General features: G+C 46.6%; 1 protein-coding gene across 1 annotated transcript in view; it reads left to right on the top strand.

The window, feature by feature from the left end:
- Positions 1 to 2293: 2293 nt before the first annotated feature.
- NID1 (nidogen 1) overlaps positions 2294 to 25523 on the top strand; it is an 87264-nt gene continuing 64034 nt past the window's right edge. Inside the window, exon 1 of the mRNA XM_046027260.1 lies at positions 2294 to 2616. Coding sequence (XP_045883216.1) covers positions 2404 to 2616 — 213 coding nt within the window. The 5' untranslated portion in view covers positions 2294 to 2403. The remainder of the gene's footprint in view (positions 2617 to 25523) is intronic.

Genomic DNA, 25523 nt, shown 5'->3' with positions numbered 1-25523 from the left:
GCTGATCGAGCATGAATTCTGTTAAAACGAGTTAACATCTCACCGTGTTACTGTTAGTCTGTCTTCTTCAATAGACTGGGAGCTGCTCTCAAAAGGGATTTTGTCTTAATGGGCTTGGTGCCTTGAACAGGACACTGGAGAACCGCTCTCGCTCTTGCATGAACCGAGGAAAATTCCATGAGCCAATAGGAGCTTCGGAAGCTGTCTGAGCACCAAAAACGGAGAGAATTTGTGAGAGGGGTGAGAGCATTCCAGGCCCAAACAGCTTCTGCTTAGGCAGCTCTGAAGTGAGACAGAAGGTTGGGGTTTGAAGGAGGAGAGTCTGAGGCCCAGGACAGTAAAGGCTGGTGGGCTGTTCTGGGCCCGCTGTGTGCAGGTGAGCACAGAGGACGAGAGGAACCTCCAGACAGAGTCCTTGGCAATTTCAATGAGCGGTGCTGGGGCCTGGAAGCCCAGAAATGCAGCAGTTGAAGCTCAGGATGGCGTGGAGTACAGTCAGGAAGTGCTTCTGGGGCGGGCGACAGGGGCTCCCAACGCTACAGTTCCGGGAGGGAGTCAGGAGTAGAAGGAAACAGATTGTGAGCGGCATTAGTCACTTTTTAATGAGAGGAAAAAATGCAATACAAAAGCCATTGAATGTGGTGGTTAAGGTGGTCCTGGAGCTGAACCCTGTGGGTCACCCGCAGGCTTCAGCTGTGTGACCTTAGCAAAATGATTTAAACCTCTCTGAATCTCTATGCCCCTCTTCAGTCAAATGGGGATGGTCTCTGTCTCCTAAGGTTATTAAGGTTGCAAAACAAATTGATACCTGCAGAAACTTAATGTTTTCTGTACCGGCTAATGAATTTAAAAGAAAAAGACGTCCAGAGTCGATCAAAGACTTTATGTTTCAAGGGTGGATTTCATTTGCTTTTTATGTTTTGTTGTTGTTGTTGTTGTTTTGTTGTTTTGTTTTTTTTTTACTGGTTCGGGACTCATGCTCCTTAAGTATTATATTGAATTTGCTGTTTATTGGGAGACTTCTTTCAAATTGGGTCCTAGGTCCTTAATTTTAGATGGTGACAGGCAGCAAAAGTGTCCTGTTGACCTCTCCAGGTTAAGAGGTCTGGCAGCAAACGAATATCCAACTCCCACTGTTCCTGGTCATCCACCCTGACTTCAGAAGACAGGCCGGTGTTGCAATCCCGCAGGCTTAAAACCTTACACCCAATTCTAACTTCTCTCCCTAACCCCAATATCAAAATCATAATCAGGTCTCAGTCTTCCTTTCATTGTAATGGCCGTTAGGTTCAATATTTCTCAATTTCCACCTTTTCCTTTCTCAGTGCCCCCCACCACTGTTTCCCTTTCAACAGCCCTCTGATGACTTCCCAAAACCAAATTAATGATCTACCCATTAGTTAGGACACCACTGACAAGCCTTATCTCCCTTTGTCGGGAATTCTCCATAGTGGCTCTCTGAGTGTTAGAGCCAGTTCAGATTGCCAGGTTTGGTATTAAGGCTTCCCTTCCGACAGCCATTCTCCAAATTCTCAGATGGGGGATGGTGCCGTGAGTCAAGGCAAGCCACCCACAGCTCCACTTTCCAGAACGCCCCTTCCCCAGTCTTCTGATGAAATTTCACCCTTTCCAGAAGACCTGGTTTGATCCCCACATCCCTCAGGAAGCTCTCCTTGGCCCATTATTCCAGTCCTAATATCCCTTATTATTTGGGGACCCCACCCCACCTCACACCACATCATCTTACACACGCGTGACTTGGTCTCGGAGGGTGGGGCCCCATGTTTTGGCCGAACTTCCACGTCACCAAGCAGCGGTCTGGCGCTCGATAACGTTGAGAAACGGGATGAATAAAGGAACACGCTCCTGGTCCCGTCCCTCCTCACTCACTCCGGCACCTACTCCCTCTGCCCACCAGAGTCTGACCCAGCGAGTCCGACCTCCGGACGCCGCCAGCAGCACCGGGGGCGGCGGTGTTCCTGAATCCGGAGCATTTCCACGCAGCCCGCCGTCTGCCTTATCCCCGACCCGAGGACCGTGGCGCAAAGCCCCGCGCCCTGCTCTTCCGTGGCAACCGGGTAGGTTTCGGGAATCGCGGCCACCAGCGCCCGTGACCTCGGGGGGTGGAGGGCTACGCCACCCGAGCCGCAGGGGGATTCGGCGGCGCCCCTCGCCCTCCCCCTCGCGGCCATTGGGCAGCCTCGGCGGCGCGCCCTGTGGACGGGGCGGGGCGCGCCCCATCGCCCCTCGCTCCCCTCCCCTAGTTCCCGGGGTGGGGACTCTGGGAGGAGGGAGGCGCGTAGGGGCTGCCGAGGGGCGTCCTGTTACGTCTCCGCCTTCCTCAGACTGGCCCGCGGAGCCGCCAGGTTTGCAGGACTTCGGTTCGGGAACACGCTGGCCGCGATGCGCCGGAGCGGGGCTGCGTGGACGCGGGCGCTGCTCCTGCAGCTGCTGCTGGCGGGGCCCGGGAGCTGCCTGAGCCGCCAGGAGCTCTTCCCGTTCGGCCCGGGACACGGGGACCGGGAGCTGGAGGCGGGGGACGACCGCGTCTCCCCAGCCCTGGAGCTGAGGTGGCCGCTCCGCTTCTTCGACAAATCCGGCATCGACTCGGTCTATGTGAGTGCGACCTCGGGGCCGGCGGCGGGGGCGGCGGGGGAGGAAAGCGCAGGGCCGAGCCGCGGTCTGAAGGGAGCCGGGGGCCGACTGGGACGCCCGCGGGCCGGACGGTCGTGGGCGGGGGCGCGGGGTCTCCGGGCCCTCGCGGGCTCCCCGCCTCCCCGGGGCGGCCGACGTCTCCGCGCCGCTGTCGCCGGAGGAGCACGCGGGTGTGGGGAGCCCCGTCTGCGCGGCCTCGCGCGCGCCATGCCCGACCGGGAAGCGCAGGCATCGCGGGACCCCGGGACCCCGGGCGGAGTCTCCCCTCGGGCAGCTGTGGGCGGCACCGCCGCCGGGAAGTCGGGCCTCGTCTCGCCGCCGTCCTGGGCCTGCGGGGACCGGACGCGGTCCGGGGGGAGCCCGGCGCGGGCGCGGAGCCTTCGCAAGGCAGAGGCCGGAGCGGGGTCCCGGGCGCCGCGCGGGCCCGGGGACTTGCGTGGGTGCCGGGGCAGGGAAGGACCGCGGGAGCCGGCGTCTGCGCGCCGACCCCGAACCTGTCCTGGCAGTGAGTCTGCTCCCGGCTGAGCTCGTTTCCGTCCAGGGTTTCGGGCTGGGAAAGCAGGGCGACCCGGGGGTCCAGTCTCCTGTAGCAGAGTGTTGTCACCATGGGGGGCCCCGCCGGGGAGCGGGCCCGGGTGGCCTTTGGCTCTTTGGAGCCCTCTCGGGACTGGCCGGGCCCGGGGACGCTGTCACCTCGGTGAAGTCCTTCCGTGCCGCCGCCTTCCCCAGCCGCGCGCCATGTGGATTTCATAGAACGCGGTGCGCATTCCAGAGGGGGGCGCGGGGGGGCACAGACAGCGGCTGGAGTCTGTCCTGCCATTACATTTTTAATTACATAAACTAAAATCTGCAGGATTGCCCAGGAAGTCATTATGTTGAAATCCAGATAAAAATATTAAAACAAAAAGTGCCTGGAGTAATAATATATATGCTTACTTTAAAAAAAAGATTTTACTTTTTATTTGAGAGAATGAGCAAGACAGAGAGAGAGAGAGAGAGCGAGCGGGCAGTCAGGAGCGGAGGAGGAGCAAAGGGAGAACCAGCCTCCGCGCTGAGCAGGGAGCTAGACGCGGGACTCCATCCCAGGACTCCCAAGATCATGCCCCGGGCCCAAGGCAGACCCTTAACCAACTGTGCCACCCACGCACCCCATATGTGCTTATTTCTAACGTTATTAAATAGTTAGGTGTAACAAAGTGTCCAGTGGGGGGTCAGATAATTACTGAATTTTCAACATTGTCTGGACAGTAAACAATATTTGAAGACAACTGCTGTGACTAAAACGTGCCATGTGAATATCTGGGATTTCTCTTTGTGGTGAGGTCATTAAGAGTTACTGCTATACTTTGTTCCCTGCATTCATAATGGAAGGAAATGCTAAATACCAGTTAGGGGTTACTGAAAATAAAAATAATTTTTGGGGGGGCGCCTGGGTGGCTCAGTGGGTTAAAGCCTCTGCCTTCAGCTCAGGTCATGATCCCAGGGTCCTGGGATCAAGCCCCGCATCTGGCTTTCTGCTCATTGGGGAGCCTGCTTCTCCCTCTCTCTCTGCCTACTTGTGATCTCTGTCAAATAAATAAAATAAAATCTAAAAAAAAAAATAAAATTTTTTCCTTCATAACAGACTCACTGAATTCTTTTGTTAAATTTGGGACCTCCTCCCCCTTTATTTGTGGCATCAGACTAACCACATCCCATTCTAAAAACCTAGAAAAATCTATTGCTAAAAAAGGCTTTCTGGTCAAACCGTACCCTCCCAGTCCCGGTAGGTTTAATCTGCATTTCAATGAGAAAGAATCCCAGAGCTCTGTTGGATGTTGTCTGCCACAGGTTGGGTTGCCAGGAAACTGAGTCTGAAGTGGAGATCAGCAGGCAGGTTATTTCACTGGGAGGGGTGAGCACTTCACATCACACCTCTGGAGGGGAGGGAGGTGCAGAGGGACTGAGTAGAGGCTGACGCTGAGTGGCTGGCAGTCTAGGCACAGGGCTCAGCCAACCCCTGGGAGCTCTGAAGTGGGATGGCTTCCCCAAGCTTTTAGGTCTTAGAAGACTCACGGTGCCTCACAGTGATCGGTCGGTTGATCAGTTAGTCCTTGGGTAAGGGCTGCCCTGGAACAAAGTGTGGCCCCGGGTGAGGCAGTCCTCAAAGAGGGCTGACAAGGGAGGGCTGCATGTCCAAGAGTCCAGGGGGACCCAGTGTGATGGCCAGAGTGAACAGGGGAATGGATGGGAATGTGCACAGGAGCTATGTGGTCTGTGCCATCCCCGGCACCTGGCTGAGGGAATGAACGGTCCCCGAGAAGGAAAACAATTATTGGGTGAATGTATCTCCGTGTGTCAGGGACTTGCTAGTTTTAGGTTACTTACTCCTGAAAACAACCCTCCCTTCTTTTCAGATGAAGAAATAATTAATAAACACTGGTCCCAGAATTCCAAAACCCTACCAGATGTTTTCACCCAAATGCCTGTCTGGTCACTTGAGGTTCCACGTGGCAAACGGAGAAGTACTCACGTCCCTCCTCCCCTCAGCTACTTTCACTGCCACTTGCTTTTCCTTGCTTGTGGTGCCTTGTGAGGGTTCTTACATGGCTCGAGGCTACCTTATGCCATCCCTTTATCCATTGATTCTGCAAATACTTATCAAGAGCCAGGCACTATTTTAGGCATTTAAAATACAAGTGACCAAAACAAAGAATCCTATCCTCAAGTAGCTTACATTCTAGCAAGGGAATGGGACCAAGAAAATAACGAGCAAACACAATAAAGTAAATTATATAGGTGATATACCACAAATGTCAGGGGTCTGGGATGGAGTGGATAGTTGGGTAGGAGTCTGGAATTTAGAGGAGAATCCTAGACTTTGACTGTAAACTTGGAAGTCCTTGGCAGATAGATGGTATCTAAAACAAGAGAACTAAATGAACCCCACCACGGGAGTATATGTAGATAGAGGAGGTCCCAGGGGGCCTCCAACAGATCAGGGAGAAGAGGAGACAGCAATGGAGGCTGACAGGGCTACACAACGAGGAGGAGTCCTGGAAGCCAAGTGAGGAAAGTGTATCCAGGGGGAGAGAGTGAACCGTCATGTTAAATGGGCCCCAAAGGTGAAGACTGTGAGTTGCCCATTGGCTTGAATAACAAACATGGTGCTCGGTTCCCCGTGATGCCTTCACGTTCATGGCAGGCCCTCCCATCCGTATCTTTCTTGTCGTGTCGGCAGTGAAGCTTGCCAGCTTCTTTTCAGCTTCTTTAGTACCCTCCCCATGCCACTGTGGGCTCTTTGGCTTGGGTTCAGAGCCTCAGCCTACCATTGTGGCTTCATTTCTAGCTTTGTCTTAACTCTTTGCAGAGAGTAAATTATGCCTTACTTTTGCCCTTTGCTTATTCTTTAATTCTTCCACTTAATGTACCTCTTACCTCTCAGATTCTCTGCCCTTCTCTCAGAATCAACGTTAAGTCCTTCTTTCTTTCTACCTGACTCGTGCCAGCGACTGCATTCATCTCTCAGTCCTTAAACTCTCTGAACGCTGGCGCTGTCTGATTTGGAGCTTACCTCTTGACAGATGTTCGTCTGTCTTCATTTTCATTTTAGCTGTTCACCTGGACTATCAGTAAGTGATGCAGAAAAAGGGAGGTCTTTGCAGCCCGATATGTGTGGTCTGGACTCTCCCTTCTGCCACTGACTTGTGGATCCTGGATAAGTTACCCAACCTCTGAAAGTCGTGGTTTGTTCATCTGGAAAGCAGAGACATCACTGCCTTTCTCGTGGAGTTTTGAATATCCCTGAATTAACGTACTTAAACTGCTTATTGTGTGGTAATGTGCTCTCAAACTACGGGCTTTCTTCTTCATTGATAGCTGAGAGAGAGAGAGAGAGTGTGTGTGTGTTTAAAGTCAAAACCTTCATTCTCTATTTTATTCTTGTAGTACTTCGGTGCTATATATATATATATATATTTAAAGATTTTATTTATTTATTTGACAGACAGAGATCACAAGCAGGCAGAGAGGCAGGCAGAGAGGGAGGGGGAAGCAGGCTCCCCGCGGAGCAGAGAGCCCGATGCGGGGCTGGATCCCAGGACCCTGAGATCATGACCCGAGTGGAAGGCAGAGGCCTTAACCCACTGAGCCACCCAGGTGCCCCTCGGTGCTATATTTTTGATGTAACTTTTGAGAAGGACGTTTCATATGTAACAGGCTCATGCTAGCTCTGTCAGAGGCTTCTATGAAAACATGTCTTTTGTACTTTTACACACAAATGTGCAGAACCATAAAATCTGTGAAGGTGAATACTCCCTGGATTTTTTGGTTAAGATTTTATTTATTTATTTATTTATTTGAGAACTTGCCCGTGTGGGTGCCTGAAAGAGAGCACAAACATGGGGAGGGGCAGAGGCAGAAGGGGAAGCAGCCTCCCACTGAGCAAGGAGCCTGACATGGGACTCCATCGTAGGACCCTGAGCAGAGGCAGAGGCTTAACCAACTGAGCCCCCAGGCATCCCAGCTCCCTGGAATTTCTTAATGTATGGGGACGTAGAGCAAGGCAAGAGAAAGCATCCTGTACAAATAGTGTTTCAGCTTTCAGGCCATACGCTGTGTTCCTAGTGTAACTGGAGTGCAACTTACCTATATAAACACAGACCAGAAGCATCAGCTCTTTCAATTATTCTCGATCTCATAAATGAGCCAATCTGTTCCATGGAGGTAACGCCTTGAACCCCCAACCCCGAGATCAGGAGTCATGTGCTCTACCACCTGAGCCAGCCAGGCACCCCGTTGTTCAGCTTATAATTGAGGCCAAATCCCTTCATTTCTCACCCTCTTGTTGTTTCTGGCCTTGTTACTTATAAAATGAAGAGGCTTGACAAGATTAGCTCTGAGCCCCATCTAATTCTGGATTTTTAAAAAACATTTTACTTATTTTTTTGACAGCAAGAGGGGGAGCAGAAGCAGGGAGGGGGCACCTGAGTGGCTCAATGGGTTAAGCCTCTGTCTTCTCCTCAGGTCATGATCTCAGGGTCCTGGGATCAAGCCCACATGGGTTCTCTGCTCAGCGGGGAGCCTGCTTCCTCCTCTCTCTCTGGCTGCCTCTCTGCCTGCTTATGATCTCTGTCTGTCAAATGAATAAATAAAATCTTTTTTTTTTTAAGATTTTATTTATTTATTTGACAGACAGAGATTATAAGTAGGCAGAAGAGGCAGGCAGAGTGAGAGAAGGAAGCAGGCTCTCTGCTGAGCAGAGAGCCTGATGCAGGGCTCGATCCCAGGACCCTGAGATCATGACCTGAGCCAAAGGCAGAGGCTTTAACCCATGGAGCCACCCAGGCGCCCCGAATAAATAAAATCTTAAAAAAAAAAAAATAGAAGCAGGGGGATTTGGAGAGGGAAAAGCAGGCTTCCTGCTGAGCAGGGAGCCCAGTGCCAGGCTCCATCCCAGGATCTGGGATCATTCCGCTCAGGTCATGACCTTCCGCTCAGGTCAGGCAGATGCTTAATGACTGAGACACCCAGGTGCCCCAGATTTTGGATTTTTAATATTCTTTGAGTGACCCGGTGTTGAATAGTTACAGGCACTATTTCAGACACTGGATATTATTTCTCGGAAGATGCGGTGCGGTGTTAGGTAGGATAGGCTCTCTATTCATGCAGCAAGCACTCCATCTGCTGCCTGCTGTTCCAGGCACCATGCGAGGCTTCAGAGATACAGACCGAAACAACATCAGCTTGTTTCTGCGCTCACGGAGTTTTCAGCCCGCTGGGGAAGACGGACATTAAACCGATAATTGGCCAATTGCCCCTGTGAGGTGTGCTACAAGGGAGACGTCTGTCCTTATGTTGTGGTGGTACCTGAGCTAGCTGGAGGGAAGAACTTTCCCAGCCCAGCTGGAACTACAGGATGAGTAAAGCTGAGCCCTGGGAAGAAGGCAGGCCCAGGACTGTGGTTCAAACGGAGGAAACGTAACCGTGTATGAGATTGTGAGTGTCGAGAGAAGGCGCTTGTGACATCACAGGAATGACACAAAGTCCAGAATGTGAGAGGGCGGTCCTGCAGAAGGACCCGGCAGAGCTAAATGAGACTTTGTCACCCCGGTCGGAGCCCTCCCCCAGGGGCACTGCGCAGGGCAGGGCTTCCGAACTTCCCACCGCGCCCCCAGAGCTTCACGTGGCCCCACCCAGCTGGTGTCCGGCCCCCACCCCTCTTGGTTCTCCACACCAGCCAGGCTCCAGTTGCACCCGCTTGCCTTCTCTGCCCCCACCACGCAGCCAGCTTGTCCCATCGGGGTCTTGGTACTCGGCTTCCCTCTGCCTGGGACAGATGGCCCTGATGTCCCGTGGCCGCACCTTCCTCTTGTGTGGGCTCTGCTCACACGCAGATCCCCTTTGTGATTGTTTTCCCGTCCTGCCTTATTTTCATCATGGCTTGCATCCCTGTCTAACAACCAGGCCGTTCATTTATTCGCTTACCTGTTTGTTGGCTCTCTTTCCCCCTAGAGCTTAAGCCCTGGGAAAGCAGGGTTTGGCGTGCCTTATTCGCCCCTGTCCCCTGGTTTGCTAGCAACCCGTGGCACCCAGTGGGCGCTCTGTTATGATTTATTGAATGAATGAGTGAATGAATTCTAGGCATTTTTCATCTTATTCTGTTAAGCAGGAGGTTGCCATTAGAGCTTACTAAGTAGAGGAGAGACATGATTTATTTTGAGAAGATTCCCACTTTCTTCAACAAAAAGAAATGGCACGGGAGAAAAAGGAGGGAGAACCCCTATAGATTAAAAGAGATTTAAGAATTATGTTAACCAAGTGGCCCTTGTTGGGTCCTGATTGAAACAAAGTAGCCATGAAAGGACATCTTTGAGACCCATTGCTTTTTAGAAGAGATGCCTAGGGAAAGATTGACAAGTGAAATGATTTGATGTTTGAGATTTTATTAAATAAAATAAAATTTATTTTTTAAATAAAATCTAAAATACTTCAAAAAAGAAAAAATAAACATGCACACGTGTGGGGCGGGTTGGGTGAATCCAGAACGGGAGGCTGTTGGTAATCTCAGGAGCTCATGGATGAGTGTCCGGGTGTTCGGCTGCTGGTCTCCTGTGTGTGTTGAAATTTGCCCATGTTTGTCGTCTGGTTATAAAAAGTTTTAGAAATTTATGCTGTCTCCCAGGCGGAGCATTTGGGGGGACAGGGTGGAGGAGGAAGAGAGAATTCCAGATGAGAGGTGGTGGCCGTGGTAGGGTCCAGACCTCTCTGGAAGGTGGGAGCAAGGGGTCTTGCTCGCATGTTATCTCATCTGAGACACACAGCAGCCCTGCGAGGTAGCTCAGGCGGGTCATGGGATGAGCTTCCTATTGTGGAGCAGCAGAGTGACCTGCACAGCTTTGGGACTTGTCAGAATTCACTTACCTAGTTAGTATGGGCTGGCGCTCCAACTCTGATCCTGGGGCTGCCAGTTCTGTGGTCTTTTACTGTGCCACATTGGATAACACTTTCTTCTTTTCCTTTCTTTTTCTTTCCATTCATTTATTTACTTGACGGTATCTTAAGAGCCCCTGTTCTGTACAGACTTCGGGGTAGGATTGTGGGGTTGCAGTGCTGCGGGGCATTGCGCAATGGTCTCTGAAGGTCACGTGTGCATCCACGGCTCACGACACACGAGAGGACCCACCAGTGCATCAAACCCCTCCCCACGGCATGACCCCTGCTCACCTCTGCATTGCGTGTGAGGGAAGCTGGTTCTTAGCCCCTTGGGAGCAGGTTCCATAACTGCTTTTGTCCTCAAGTAAATTTTTTTCTTCCATTTAGTTTTTAATTATAAATGTTTCGAACACACACATAAAGGGGAGAAAATAATACCATGGGCACCCACAGGCACATTACCTAATAGCAGTTGCTTGCAGTTTCCATATTTGTTTCACTAATTTCCCTTTGCTGGTGTATCCAAGGTAAATTACAGTCTTCGTGATTTACATCGCTGAATGTTTTAGTGCGTGGTCCTAAAATAATAAGCATTTCTCTATATAACCAGCCTAACACTATCACACATAACAAAATCAATAATAATTCCCTATTATCAGTTTATGTCCCTTCCATATCAGAGTTCTCCAGTATTCCCGAAGCTGCCCTTTACAGCTAGACTTACTCAGATGGGTCGAAAGAAAGACAAGCATTCCACGTGACTATGTCTCTTTAGTCTGTTTTTTGTTTTTTGGTTTTTTAAAAGATTTTATTTATTTGAAAGAGACAGAGAGCATGGACACTCATGCACACAAGGGGGAGGGCAGCAGGGGAGGGAGGAAGAATCTGAGGCAGATTCTGCACTGAGCGCAGAGCCCGACAGAGGCTCCATCTCACGACCCTGAGATCACGACCTGAGTGGAAACCAAAAGGAGGCTCAACTGACTGTGCCACCCAGGGGTCCCTCTTTAGTCTCTTTTAATCTTGAGCCTCCCATTTGATTCATCAGTTTATTTAAGAATCACTGCCTGTTGTCCTGTAGGATGCCTCACCCTCTGCATTCCACTGTTCTCTGCAACGGGGTTTGGCTTCTTAATTCCATCTCTGTATTTTCTGAAAACTGGCCATCTTGAAAAGATTCAGGTTAAAGTCTTTTTTTCCTTTAGAAAACACTTACAATTTTATTTTATTTTATTTGTTTAAAGATTTTATTTATTTATTTGACAGAGATAACAAGTAGGCAGAGGCAGGGGCAGAGAGAGAGAGAGAGGAGGAAGCAGGCTCCCCGCTGAGCAGAGAGCCCGATGCAGGGCTCGATCCCAGGACCCTGAGATCATGACCTGAGCCGAAGGCAGAGGCTTTAACTCACTGAGCCACCCAGGTGCCCTACAATTTTATTTTTGAATTAATTTTTGAACTAGATGCAAATGGTTAAAAAAAAAACAAAACACCAACAACTTGTAAAAACAGGGAAAAGAGAAATTTCCGTCTCACCCTGGCCTTGAGCCCCATACTTCCCTCCCTAGAGGCAGTCACTGTTGATGATTTTTTTTCATCTCCTTGCAAAGAGATTCTCAAATGCACAAACAGAGGTACATGCATAGCCACCCCTGGTTTTATATATCTCCTTGACATTTTAAATGCCAGCTTTAGTGACATAGGATTCACACACTGTAAAATTCACCCCTTGAAAGTATACAATTCAGTGATTTTTCATATATTCAGAAAGTTGTACAATCACCACCACTGTCTAGCTATGGAATATCTTGATTGCCCTCAAAACAAACCTCATATCCTTTAGCGGTCACAACCCCATACCCCCCTCAATCTCCTGTCCATCTCTATGGATTTGCCTGTTCTGGACATTTCACATAAATGAAGTCATACAATATGTGATCTTTCACTACTGGCTTCTTTCACTTAGCATAACATTTTGAAGGTTCGTCCATGTTGTAGCATGGATCAGTAATTTATTCTTTTATGGCTGAATAATATTGCTGTTTTGTCTCTTCATGAGTTAATGGATATCCGGATTATTTCTCTTCTTTGGCGATTTATGAGTGATACCACCATGAATATCTGTGCACAAGTTTGTGTGTGGACATCTGCTTACAGTTCTCCTGGGTCTGTACTAAGGAGCGGAATTGCAAGTGGTGGGGTTCAAAACAAGTCTCCCTAAAAGTGTGCGCTTTAGGACGTGGGTTATTTTGAGCAGAAAGCTGTCAAGATCAAATGGGCTCAAGAAAAGCGTTTGTCCCTGCCTTAACGACCTAGAAGAAAGTAAGTTGGCAGTCTTTCCCAGAATGAGAGTTTTTATCAGAGATAAGTTTTTTTCTGAGTGACTCATCTACATGGAAGACAAACGTCCAATGATCAAACCTCTGCTGTCATTGTCCTGTGAATGTCCTTACTCTCCTATCGCATTCCTTACAGCAGAATGGCATGTATGCCTCATTGTACCCTCCTGTCTGGGAACATGACCCCCACATATGGTGCTCCTGTTCATTCGAAATTAATTTTATCCTGTTAATGTGTCTTGTGTCAATTTTATTCTTAGACCAGTCAGAAGAAATTTTGAGGGTGGAGGTCGATTTCTCTTCTCCAAACTAGGTCATATTGATGCGGGAACAGAAGGCTGGCTGAGGACAAAGCAAAAGCTGACACCTGCAGGTCTCCCCCACCCCCACTCCTGGGTGGGACACAAGTCACATTCTTTAGGAATCTCCCAACTACCTTAATGTTAATAGCTTGCTAAAAAGGGCAAAAGACCTTGGCAATGGCCAGGGCTCTGGTGTCTTGTAGGTCTTCTTTAGCATATGAAAGTTCTGTTGAAACCTCCCTTTTCCTTACCTCCCCCAACTCCATGGTACATAACTGCCACCCTTCACAACCCCGGGGCAGCAGCTCTTTCTGCCCATGGGTCCTGTCCCCGTGCTTTAATAAACCACCATTTTGCACCAAAGGTGTCTCAAGAATTCTTTCTTGGTCGTCAGCTCTGGACTCCACCCCACCGAACCTCACCTATATTCTCAAACTTCATCAATATGGTAACTCTGTTTAACATTTTGGGGGCTATCAAGCTGTTTTCCAAAGTGGCTGCACCATTTTACGTTCCCACTAACAATGTATGAGGGTTCCAATTTATCTGCGCCTTCTGTTGAACTTATCACTTGACCTTTTGATCCTGGTCAACTTAATGGGTGTGAAGTGGTATCTCACTATGGTTGGTTTTTTTTTTTTTAAGATTTTATTTTTTTATTTGACAGACAGAGACCACAAGTAGTCAGAGCGGCAGGCAGAGAGAGAGGAGGAAGCAGGCTCCCCGCCGAGCAGAGAGCCCGATGTGGGGTTCGATCCCAGGACCCCAAGACCATGACCTGAGCCGAAGACAGAGGCTTAACCCACTGAGCCACCCAGGTGCCCCCTCACTATGGTTTTGATTTGCATTTCCCTGATGGCTGGTGAGGTTGAGCATCTTTTCATGTGCTTATTGGCCATTTATATATCTTTGGAGAACATTTTCAAGTCCTTTGCTTATTTTTTATTTGGGATATTAGTATTTTTAATACAGAGTAGGTTAAACTACTTAGGCTACTTTATGAGTGAAGTCACGTATGTTATAACATCAGGAAACAAGTGATGTCTGGTTTACTAGCTGCTCCTGCTAGTGTGATGACGGCCGGATCATGTCTGTCATGTTTTCCCCCTTGCCAACACCGAGCAAGCTGTGGGATGAAACTTCAGCCTTACGTAGCTGCCTCTTTCCCTCCAACCTTTCGATTAATCTTAGTATCCATTGATGATTTTTGCTTGAATCAGTTATTAAATTAAGTGCTGCCAAGTGGTGTTTTAGTTTGTTTTGTTGTTGGCTTTTCTGTTTCTGTCATGCTTTCTACATTTATTAGTTGCTGTACTTCTGTAAAGGGAAGCTTGCCCTCATCGGCTGGGGCTTTGGGGTGATACTGACATACGGCTCATTCTGGAAACTCAGATGGAAACTTAATTCTTTCTCTGTAATTTCTAATGTTCAAATGAAGGGACTGGTGTTCAATTTAAGTAGTGGTGTAATCCACATTAGGGGAGTTTCTGGGGCTCCACTCGGTCAACTTCGAATATCTACCTCCAAAGTGTCAAAGAGGAGCCTGCTTCTCCCCAGCGACTGAGAGTTTAGACAAGCCCTTCCTCCCTTTCCCTGACGGTCTTCTGTTCTGGAATCCTGAGGGACATTTCTCCCCCCTTTTTGATAGACACACTAGAAGACTCCAACCATTTTTAGATGTTGGAAGGTACCTCAGGTAATTTCGTACAGAAGAGATGGGTGAGCCATCCAAAGTCTCTCATTAGATGTTAACTGGATTAAGTTAAAAACACTGACACATCTCTTAACTATTACCCCTAGGTTGTCCCTTGTTTTTATACGCTAAGACTTTTGTTTTTATTTCTAATTCAAGCCAGAGCCATTTCTCTGGCTCTGTGGGGTTAACGGAAAAAATTTGCAATTTGGACTCAAGAGTTTTGTTCTGGCATTTCTAGTGTATGATCTTAGGCAAGACCTGTAAACTGAAACTCAGTTTTTCTGAAATGGAGAGTGAAGATGATATTAATGCCTACTTTACTAGATTGACTCCAATAACTGGAATAAAGGTGCTTCATAACCTGTAAAGTACCTCGAAAGTAGGTCAGGCCCCAGGTCCCTTAGCTGTCCTAGGCTTGCCCTTAGTTGTCCTAGGCTTGAAATCAGTCAACTCCTTCCTTTCTTTCTTTTAAAAAGATTTTATTGATTTACTTGATAGAGATCACAAGTAGGTAGAGAGAAGGAGAAGCAGGCTCCCTGCTGAGCAGAGAGCCTGATGTGGGGCTCAATCCCAGGACCCTGAGATCATGGCCTGAGCCGACCCAGAGGCTTAACCCAACTGAGCCACCCAGGCACCGCAGTCAGCCTCTTTCTTGATGGTATAATGGACCTGACTGTTTCCTGGGCTTCTTTCTCAAGCTTTTCTTTCCTGAGGCCCTTTTGGTTTTTTCACTGTTTCTAGCTACCCAGGCTTTCCAACAAAACTTTGCAACTTCCATGACTTTGGCTCAAGAATCTTCTGCACTAGCAGCCAAATATAACAGAAAGAGCAGGAGTGGGTTCAAATCTTGGTTGCATGGCTTGCTGGCTATATGACATTAAACTAAAGTGAGTTTCATTTCTTTGTCTTTTTTACATATGTGAAAAGAAGGATGCTTGTATTACATTTTGAAGAAGGCGGACGGCTTTAGTAAAGGACCTCAGACTCAGCAGACACTCCATTAATGTTGCCTTTCCATTCTTTACCCCAACTAATTTTACCTTAAATTCCTGCTTCCTCCCACCCGTGGGGTTTGCTTTTGCAACAGCAGGCGATTTCATTGTCTTCTCCGTAGAGCCGTTTGCATTTGTAAAAACGACCCCATTTGTTTCTTATTTGTGCCTGCCTCAAGTATTCTGAACCACATCTGTTTTGAAGAATCCCCCACTCTTGCTGGCTGCTTTCTGCCCTGGGCACAGCTACTAGACTCACTGAAGCCTACAAAGAGGGTCATTTCAAGTCTGCAGTGTGCACGTGACATGTAGAGTCTAACGTGCAATTTACTGAATGACTCCCCCCCCCCCCCCCGCCCGTTATCCCTGCCGTCTTTAAGGATGATCACGAAACACTCCCCGTCACCAATTAGTTGCTCTGTCCTCCCTCCTCACCATGTCAGCTGAGTTCAAACAATCATAGTAAGTGGCTCCAGCTGTCAGCCCTGTGGGCTGGCATTTTCCCCCGGGTGTTTTGTGATAGAAGTGGATGCACGGGGCGCCTGGGTGACTGGCTGGGTTAAAGCCTCTGCCTTCGTTCAGCTCAGGTCATGATCCCAGGACTGAGCCCCGCATCGGGCTCTCTGCTCCGCAGGGAGCCTGCTTCCTCCTCTCTCTCTCTGCCTGCCTCTCTGCCTACTTGTGATTTCTCTCTGTCAAATAAATATTTAAAAAAAAAAAAAAAGAAGTGGATGCATGGCCTATTGTCTGGTGTGTTCCTTGCAGTGAGAGAATAGGTATGTGTCTTCTTTCTTTTATTTATTGGAAGTAAGCTCTACACCCAACATGGGGCTTGAACGCACGACCCTGAGATCAAGAGTCGCCAGCCCCACTGACTGAGCCAGTCAGGGGCCCCTCGATATGTTCTGTAAAGGGCGCATTAAGCTGTGCTACGAGCACACTGAACTGAAGTGTAATTTTGCCAAAGGAGCATCTTTTTCCCCAGTGTAAACTCTAAGTAGGATTTCAGGGCAATATTTAAATTGGTCAGTGGACTGGAAGTAGCTGTTTTTGGTAAAGAAGTGGTGTAGACAATAATATAACATTATTATTATTATTATTATTCTCATCTCAATATTTCATAAAGGCTTTCTCAGGAATACATTCAATCCATAACAGTTCTGTGGTGTCATCTACACAGAGAGTGTGCGGGACCACTGGGAGTCAGGACGCCTGAGTCCGGGCTCCAACATACTAATCGCAAACTGTTGTTAAAATATAAATTGAGGCTTATTAAGAACTTTAAGAGTTTACTCCAACAAAAATCAATTCTATTTGGGCAGTATCCAAAGTAGCAGGTAGAAATGAGCTCTGAGAAGCTGTACAACATGGGACAGGAACGAGGAAGTTATAGGGGGATTGGTCGTTGCAAGGTCGCTTTCCTTGAGAGCATGGGAAGGGTCTGTCCAGCCCATCTGGCTAGTGCTGGTCAGGCAAGTCCTGATTGGTTTCACATTCCATTTTTGGGAAAGCCCAAACTGTAATTTAGTTAAATCTTGGTTCATAAGAGACTCTTAACTGTAGGAAACAAACTGAGGGTTGCACGAGGGGTGATGGGTAGGGGGATGGGGTAACCGGTGAGCACAGGGTATGATACGAGACTGATGAATCACTAATGTCTGCCTCTGAAGCTAAAAAAAAAGGTAAGTCTTGGTTTTGGTGATGTGGAGGCTGGCATAAGCGACTCCATTTGGTCGTGTTATCTTGTGGGGATTTGTTTTGTTTTCAGCAATTCTCCCCTTTTGATCAGCTCTCAGTGTAAGAGATGTGATCAAAACTTAAGGCATTAGTCCTTTTCCCAGCTCTGGAGTTCTTGGTTGTTTTTTTCCTCATCCTCTGTATGGTATTCACAGATTATTATGTCTTTTTGCTAAATCTTTCCAGAGTATTTGCAGGTCATGACCTTGAGTTTACATTCTTTAAGTCAGCTGTTCCTTTTCTTTCTTTTCTGATGAGTTAGTCTTTTTTTTTTAAGATTTTATTTATTTATTTGACAGAGAGAGAGAGAGAGAGAGACTGTGAAAGAGGGAACACAGCAGGGGGAGTGGGAGAGGGAGAAGCAGGCTTCCCGCTGAGCAGGGAACCGGATGCGGACGCTGGGCCAGGACCCTGGGATCATGACCTGAGTGGAAGACACACGGCTAACGAATGAGCCACCCGAGTGCCCCTCTGATGAATCAGTCTTAAGAAGATCATTTGCTTGGTGGTTAGTGGCTACAAACATACATTAAAAACTTTAGAGAGGGGCGCCTGGGTGGCTCAGTGGGTTAAAGCCTCTGCTTTCTGCTCAGGTCATGATCCCAAGGGTCCTGGGAACGAGCCCCACATCAGGCTCTCTGCTCTGCAGGGAGCCTGCTTCCTCCTCTCTCTGCCTGCCTCTCTGCCTACTTGTGACCTTTGTCTGTTGAATAAATAAATAAAATCTTTAAAAAAAAAAAAAAGAAAAACTTTAGAGAGAACACCACAGTGTTTCAGGGAGACCACCAGGATTATTACAAGCGGGATAATTTCCAGTGTCTAGAGGGCACTTCGGGGCAATGGCATCCAAGAAGCAAACCAATCAGCATCAAGTAAGTCAAAGAAAGACCCCCTTGAAGGAGCCACTTTCTTAAGCCAAGTGCTGTAAGTGGTGTTGGCCAGGCACAGACACCTGCTTGCTCAGCTAAAAGATAATCAAGGGCTGTCCTCTTATCAAGAACAATTTGGGGGAGGGAGTCTAAGGGTTTTGTTGGGTAGGTGCTACTTTAACAACACATTCAGAGATAGGCACCACACTTCGGAGGCTTCGTCTTCCCATGTGTTCAGAGAGAAGACAAAAGTGATGAAAAGGAAAAAGGAATAAAGACTTCATATTGGCGATGAAAATCTTTTTTTTTTTTTTTTAAATGGACTCCACACCTAGCATGGAGCCTGGTGCAGGGCTTGATCTCATGACCCTGAGATTCAGACCTGAGCTGAAATTAAGAGTCAGATGCTTAATTGACTAAGACAAAAAGGCCCCCAGGAGGTGAAGATCTTGATCCATGACCTTGGGAGGTCTGTCCACCTCAAGATGCCATCTGTGTATGGGGAGGAGCCTCCCTTGTTGATACTAATTTTATATCTCCAGGTGGGGTGCATTTCCAAGGGTCTGGAGGAACCCTTTTTAACTGGGAGACCCGTGGTTCAAGTCCCTGAACTTTAACTGCCCTCTTGGCAGTATGGAGGACCTGGTATGGTCCCTTACAGGGATATTCAAAGGCAGTCTTTGTTCGTAGTGATTCCAAATCAGAAGGGGGAGAGAAGATTGAAAACGTTAGTCTGGAAGTGTAGCCAGACATTTGAAGAAACACAAAGAATCGAGGATTCAGTTCAGTGTACAGGGATGTAACAAATTCTCAGACACGATGAACAAGAGTAGAATGTGACATCCGCAAGGTTGTGTTACTAGTTTCTCTGAACCAGTCACCCGTATTTCTATCAAAGGTAATCATGCAAACTAAACTGTTTGCAAAATGAGTTGAAAAGTTAAATTTGACCGGATTATTTGTGGAAAGCGCAGCAAGATGAGTGATTGACTATATCGGCTCCTTTTAAATCTGCTTTGCTGGAACTTTTTATTGTTGTTGTTGTTGTTTTAAGATTTATTTATTTATCTGAGAGAGAAAGCTCGCTGCAATGAGTTGTCAGGGGCGGGGAGGCATAGGGAGAGGGAATCTCAAGCAAAGTCTACACTGAGCACAGAGCTCAAGGCAGGGCCTGATCGCACGACCCTGAAATCATGACCTGAGCCTAAACCAAGATTCAGACACTTACTTAAGTAAGTAGCCACCCAGGCACCTCTGCTGGAACTTTTCATAAGGAATCTTAGGTTGGACTTTTAAAAGCCTTTCCAGACTCAGAAGCCAGGCTAAGGACTCACCGTCAGACTTAGCCTGAAAATACCCATGGATTTGGGTGAATTTCTCTCTTCATGAGGCCCCCAGGACATCTTGAGTTTCCTGGGGCTGCTAGCAAGTGGCTGTCCTTAACCACCTGGTTGGGCTGTCACCTATTTGACAATGAACCCCATGTACTTGAGCATACCAAGTAAACCTAAGCAATTTAACCTCTCTCTTTTACAAGGGGAGAGTCCCTTTGAGATCTGGAAGGGACCCTCTGGGAAATCTTAAAATTACTTTGGGGTCAAAAAAACTCCATTAAGAATTTGGTTTTTAGGGGCACCTGGGTGGCTCAGTGGGCTAAAGCCTCTGCCTTTGGCTCGGGTCATGATCTCAGGGTCCTGGGATCAAGCCCCACATCAGGCTCTCTGCTCAGCAGGGAGCCTGCTTCCTCCTCTCTCTCTGCCTGCCTCTGCCTACTTGTGATCTCTGTCAAATAAATAAATAAAATCTTTTAAAGAATTTGACTTTAGAAGATGTCAAAAGGCTTGAACATCTGATTAAGTAGGATCACAGATCGTTATGATTTAATACTTCATTATTTAGTCAAAGTGACAATAGACAATGTTAAGGGCAAATATAGAAGGTTACATAGTTGTGAACAAAACTTCAGTCTCTTACTATTGAAAAGACTATATTTTCTTAAGTAATCAAAGTCATGAGAAAGATAACATTAAGCACAGTGAGTTATTTTAGCAAGACAAAAATCTTTGCTTTCCAGGTAGATTACTTAAAAGGTAAAGAAAAACCATTCACAATCTCTTGTCAAGAGCAGAATACGTTGATATTGTAGCATGCTTTAAAAACTCTTATTATTTCTAGTAGTCTTAATTACATATATTAATTTGAATTCTTAATTATTGGAATCCTTAATTCCTATTGAAAACTAAGAAGTAAGAAATTGTAGACTGACAAATTTATAAATACATTTTATAATTTCCAGATATTCTTCCTAATAGTAAATGCTCCTTTTTTTTTTTTTTAAGATTGTATTTATTTATTTGAGAGAGAGAGAGAGAGACAGCATGAGAGAGTGAGCACAAGCAGGGGAGAAGGGCAGAGGGAGAGGGAGAAGCAGGCTTCCCACTCAGCAGGGAGCCCAATGTGGGGCTCAATACTAAGACCCCAGGATCATGACCTGAGCTGAAGGCACATGCTTCATGGACTAAGCCATCCAGATGCCCCATAAATTTTCCAGTGTGGCCTGGAACATATTTACAAATAGACCCAAATATCTTGAGTTCCTCTGTAAAAGAAAACCACAGGTAAATAAACTTGGGTTCAGTAATTAGTTTCAGTATTTCCTTTTATTTGAAAGTGATCTAGAGAGTCAATGAATATCCAGTATTTAGCTCTTCTCGGTATAACTCAGGTTTCCAGTTATCGAAAAGATTTTAGGAGCTTTTTTTTAATTAGAGAGAGAGGGTGTGTGCACCCATCCCAGGAGGGAGTGGGAGGGAGATTAAGAGGGGGGTGAGCAGAGGGAGGGAGAGAACCCCAAGCAGGCTCCATGTTCAGTGCAGAGCTCCATGCAGGGCCTAATTTCTCTCTCTCTTTTTTAAATCTTTGACATTGTATTTATTTTTCTAATCTAACTTCAATTGATTAACATACAATGTATTATTAGTTTCAGAAGTAGAGTTCAGTGATTCGTCAGTCTTATATAACACCCAGTACTGATTACATTGTGTGCCCTCCCTAATGTCCCTCACCCAGTTACCCCATCCTCCCACCCTCTCCCCTCCAGCAACCCTCAGTTTGTTTCCTATGATTAAGAGTCTCTCATGCATCTTCTCCCACCCTGGTCTCATCTTGTTTTATTTTTCTCCTCCCTTCCCCTATGATCTTCTGTTTTGTTTCTTAAATTCTGTATATGAGTGAGATCATATGATAATTGTCTTTCTCTGACTGACTTATTTCATTTTGCATAATACCCTCTAGTTCCATCCACGTCGTTGCAAATGGCAAGATTTCTTTCTTTCTTTTTTTTTTATAGTTGAGTAGTATTCCGTTGTATACGTATACCACATCTTCTTTATCCATTCACCTGTCGATGGACATCTGGGTTCTTTCCATAGTTTGGCTATTGTGGACATTTCTTTTTGTTGTCTGGTTGTTGAGGCTAAGATTTCTAGTACTATGTTGAATAGCAGTGGCGACAGTGGACATCCCTGTCATGTTCCTGACCTTAGCGGGGAAAGCTCACAATTTTCCCCCCACTGAGAATGATATTTGCTGTGGGTTTTTCATAGATGGCTTTTATGATATTGAGGTATGTTCCCTCTACCCCTGTACTGTGAAGAGTTTTAATCAAGAAAGTATGCTGTACTTTATCAAATGCTTTTTCTGCATCTATTGAAAGGATCTTATGGTTCTTGTCCCTTCTTTTATTAATGTACTGTATCACATTGATTTGGGGATGTTGAGCCACCCTTGCAGCCCAGGAAAAATCCCACTTGGTTGTGGTGAACAATCCTTTCAATGGACTCTTGTATCCTGTTGGCTAGTATCTTGATGAGAATTTTGGCACCTGTGTTCATCAGGGATATTGGTCTGTAATCGTCCTTTTCGGTGGGGTTTTTGTCTGGTTGGGGAGCAAGGTAATGCCAGCCTCACAGAAAGACTCTGGAAGTTTTCATTCCATTTCTATTTTTTGAAACAGTTTCTGAAGAATAGGTATTCATTCTTCTTTAAATGTTTGGTAGAATTCCCCTGGTAAGGCAACCAGCCCTGGGCTCTTGTTTGTTGGAAGATTTTGGATTACTGCTTCAATTTCCTGGCTGATGATGGGTCTGTTCAGGTTTTCTGTTTCCTCCTGTTTCAGTTTTGGTAGTTGACACATCTCTACGAATGCATCCATTTCTTCCAGATTGCCTAATTTGTTGGCATATAATTGCTCATAATACGTTCTTATAATTGTTGATATTTCTTTGGTATTGGTTGTGATCTCTCGTCTTTCATTCATGATTTTTTTAATTTGGGTCCATTCTCTTTTCTTTTTGAAAGTCTCGTGATCTTGTTAATTCTTTCAAAGAACCAGCTCCTAGTTTCGTTGATCTGTTCTACTGTTCTTTTGGTTTCTGTTTCATTGATTTCTTTACAAGCTTTAAAAACATTTGGGTTAGGGGCACCTGGGTGGCTCAGTGGGTTAAATCCTCTGCCTTTGCCTCAGGTCATGATCTCAGGGTCCTGGGATCGAGTCCCGCATCGGGCTCTCTGCTCAGCAGGGAGCCTGCTTCCTCCTCCCTCTGCCTGCCTCTCTGCCTACTTGTGATCTCTGTCTGTCAAATAAATAAATAAATAAATAAATAAACAAAAAAAAATCTTAAAAAAAATATTTGTTAGTTTCTGTATTTATGAGAGTACACTTGATTGATATAATGCATGTTTGTCTTTAACCAATTAAATAGAGCTCTTTACACATTCATTTTGGCATTACCATCTGGAGGAAGAAGACAAATCACACACTTACAGTATACATACGTCAACATGCAGACAAATGCACACAGAGATCTCCTAGCTTTCATTTTAAAATCTGAGCTGTGGGACTGGTATGATACTGCGAAAGTCACTAGTTTATGGAAGGACAGTTGGATCCACATTTTGTTTCTGGCAGATGGAAAGTTTATCTGGTCAGACGGCAGGTGGCTAACGCTTTTTAGTAATATTTGTGGAAGAGACTGCAAAACTTGTATTTGTCCTTGGCAAGTAATCTTATGGAGGCTGTGGGCTAGATTTGGGGTGAGTGAGATTTTTTAAGTGTTTATATTTTGAAAAAGCCTCCTTCTCCCCACCTTTTTTCCTTCAGTCTCAGGTGAATGTGGGCTGTGTTTTATATTTCAAGGATGAGGTAATATTTTCATCTTCTTGGGACAGAGAAGAAATGCAAGTTTTCTTCTAGGAGTTTTAGGGTATATTTTTCTGTTATCAGAAGTGTAGGGCCTTTGCTATTTAAATTTTTCCTTCATTTTCTCTAAAGCAGGCGAGTTCTTTTTCCAAAGTTCTGATCTTTTACAATATCTGCAGGCATTCAGAGATGAATAGGGAGTTTTGGGGGAAGATAGTAATAGGTAGACTTGGATTGTTTCTAGAGTGTGTTGCTGGTTTTGCAAAGATTTGTGAGATAAGGACAGTTGCTCTTAATTCCGCAAACAATTGGGATCTAGCCTTAAAGATATCAAGGGGTGGAACCTCCCATCTCCATACATTATCTTCAGTTTGCTTCTTTATATCAGGGTGAAGGTCTTCTACCGAGGTGAAAATCAAAAGGTTCTCGTGTTCTAGATTTGGATCTGCAGTAAATCCTTCCACAAAAGACTTCAGAATGTTTTTCTTTTCCTCTGGGTCTATAGTTTGATTTTAGCTTAGGTGAGAAATCCTAAAAACATATTCCTATCATCTCTGGCTATCAGCTCTCACTAGGCCAACTTTTGACCGTAGAGCTACTTAAAAAAATTCCTTCCAGTATCTCATCAGGTTTCAACCGGCAGAAACAATATTCCCAGCAGAACTGAACAACCCCTTGGATGCAAGAGGCATCCCCCCAAGGGGGTACAAAGAATACTGCCGCACCAAAGTAATTCCCCTAGCCACTCCCAAAGATAACCAAAAGAAAGGAAGACTTAGACAATTCTCCAGAGAGTTGGCAATAGTTGATAGGACCCTAGCCGCAAATGGAGGGCAACACACATCTCTGTCTGGCCAGCTTTGGGGGGCCCCCACCTGACACAAAACCAGATAAATAAGAAGGCAGTAGATATTCCTTAGAGAGACAAAGCATCAACAACCAATGGGTACCCAAAAGTAAATCTGCAAGTCACAATTCAAAGACCTAATTGTTACACATGTTTTTGTCTGCCAATCTGAATCTGGAAAGGACAGGAAAACATGAAATTTGACCTTCCTCTCTCAAGCAGGCTGTGCAGATAGAGATCTGGGAGAGCTGACTTTGGCAAGAATTCTCACCCTTTGCCGACTTTTGCCAGTTTTGCCAGGATCCCATCTGCATGCTCTGGAGCGAGTGGGGTGTCCTGGCAGGTCACATCCCAGTCACCAGAGGCGGGAGGGCAGGAGAAATCATTTTCTCTCTACTTTTTATGGTGAGTGCTTGGCTGAGACCTCTTTTTCTCTAGGGTACCTCATAAATGGCTAAGCTTATCGAGGTTAAAAGGTCTGCACTGTGGCCTTTATTTCAAGATTATCTTTGGTAGGGTTAACCTGTTTGTTCAGCCTTAAAACGAAATTTTATTCATTCAAAGCCTCCTACTGGACCCAGCCCAGCTTAAGTCGGGTCCAGTCTGACCTTGGACCCAGATCTGGCAGATAGTTTTCTTTCTTTCTTTTCTGTTTTTTTTTTTTTTTTTTAAGATTATTTATTTATTTACTTGACAGAGATCACAAGTAGGCAGAGAGAGAGGAGGAAGCAGGCTCCCTGCCGCGCAGAGAGCTCGATGCGGGGGTTGATCCCAGGACCCCGGATCATGACCCGAGCCAAAGGCAGAGGTTTAACCCACTGAGACACCCAGGCGCCCCTGGCAGGTAGTTTTCTTAGGACTTCTTAAACCTACAGGTCCCCCTCACCACCTTCTTTTCTGGAATCTGTTTATTGAAGAAACTGTGTATTTGTCCTTCACCATGTCCCGTGTTCTGGGTTTGGCTGGTCATGTCCCTATAGTATCACTGAACAAGTCCTTCTGTCCCCTCTTTTACTTGTAAACTGGGAGTTAGATCTGGAGACTTGCTTGGCTTTGAGTCATCGGGTCATTATGCCGACTCTGTTTTAGTGATCGGCGTGGTGCTCCAGTGGGAAGGAGCCGTGATACATAATGCTGGCATCTTCCATGAGGGTCTTGAATGGAATTCACACATGTTCAGGCACTATTTCTCACACAGCCTTGGTATTTGGGCCTTATTCTGTCTGAACCTCCCCACCCTCACCGTCTGGAGGAGGTCAGGAAGGGAGGGGACTAACGCACACCAGGTGGTGTAGAGGCTTTGCAGCTCCAGCAGTGACTAAGGTGGACATGGTCCCAGCCAGGAAGGGACATACCGCCTCGGGGCAAAAGTAGCAGAGCCAGCAGACGAGTCAATAAGGTCATTACACATGGTGGTCCGCGCTCGGAGGGCAACACACAGGAAGTGGAGACAGAAATGGGGGCTCAAGGAGTGAG

Source organism: Meles meles, chromosome 13 (genome assembly GCF_922984935.1).
Source record: "Meles meles chromosome 13, mMelMel3.1 paternal haplotype, whole genome shotgun sequence".
NCBI classification, from domain to species: Eukaryota; Metazoa; Chordata; class Mammalia; order Carnivora; family Mustelidae; genus Meles; species Meles meles.
Note: the sequence above shows the minus strand (reverse complement) of the source record. Positions and strands in the feature narration are given on the sequence as shown.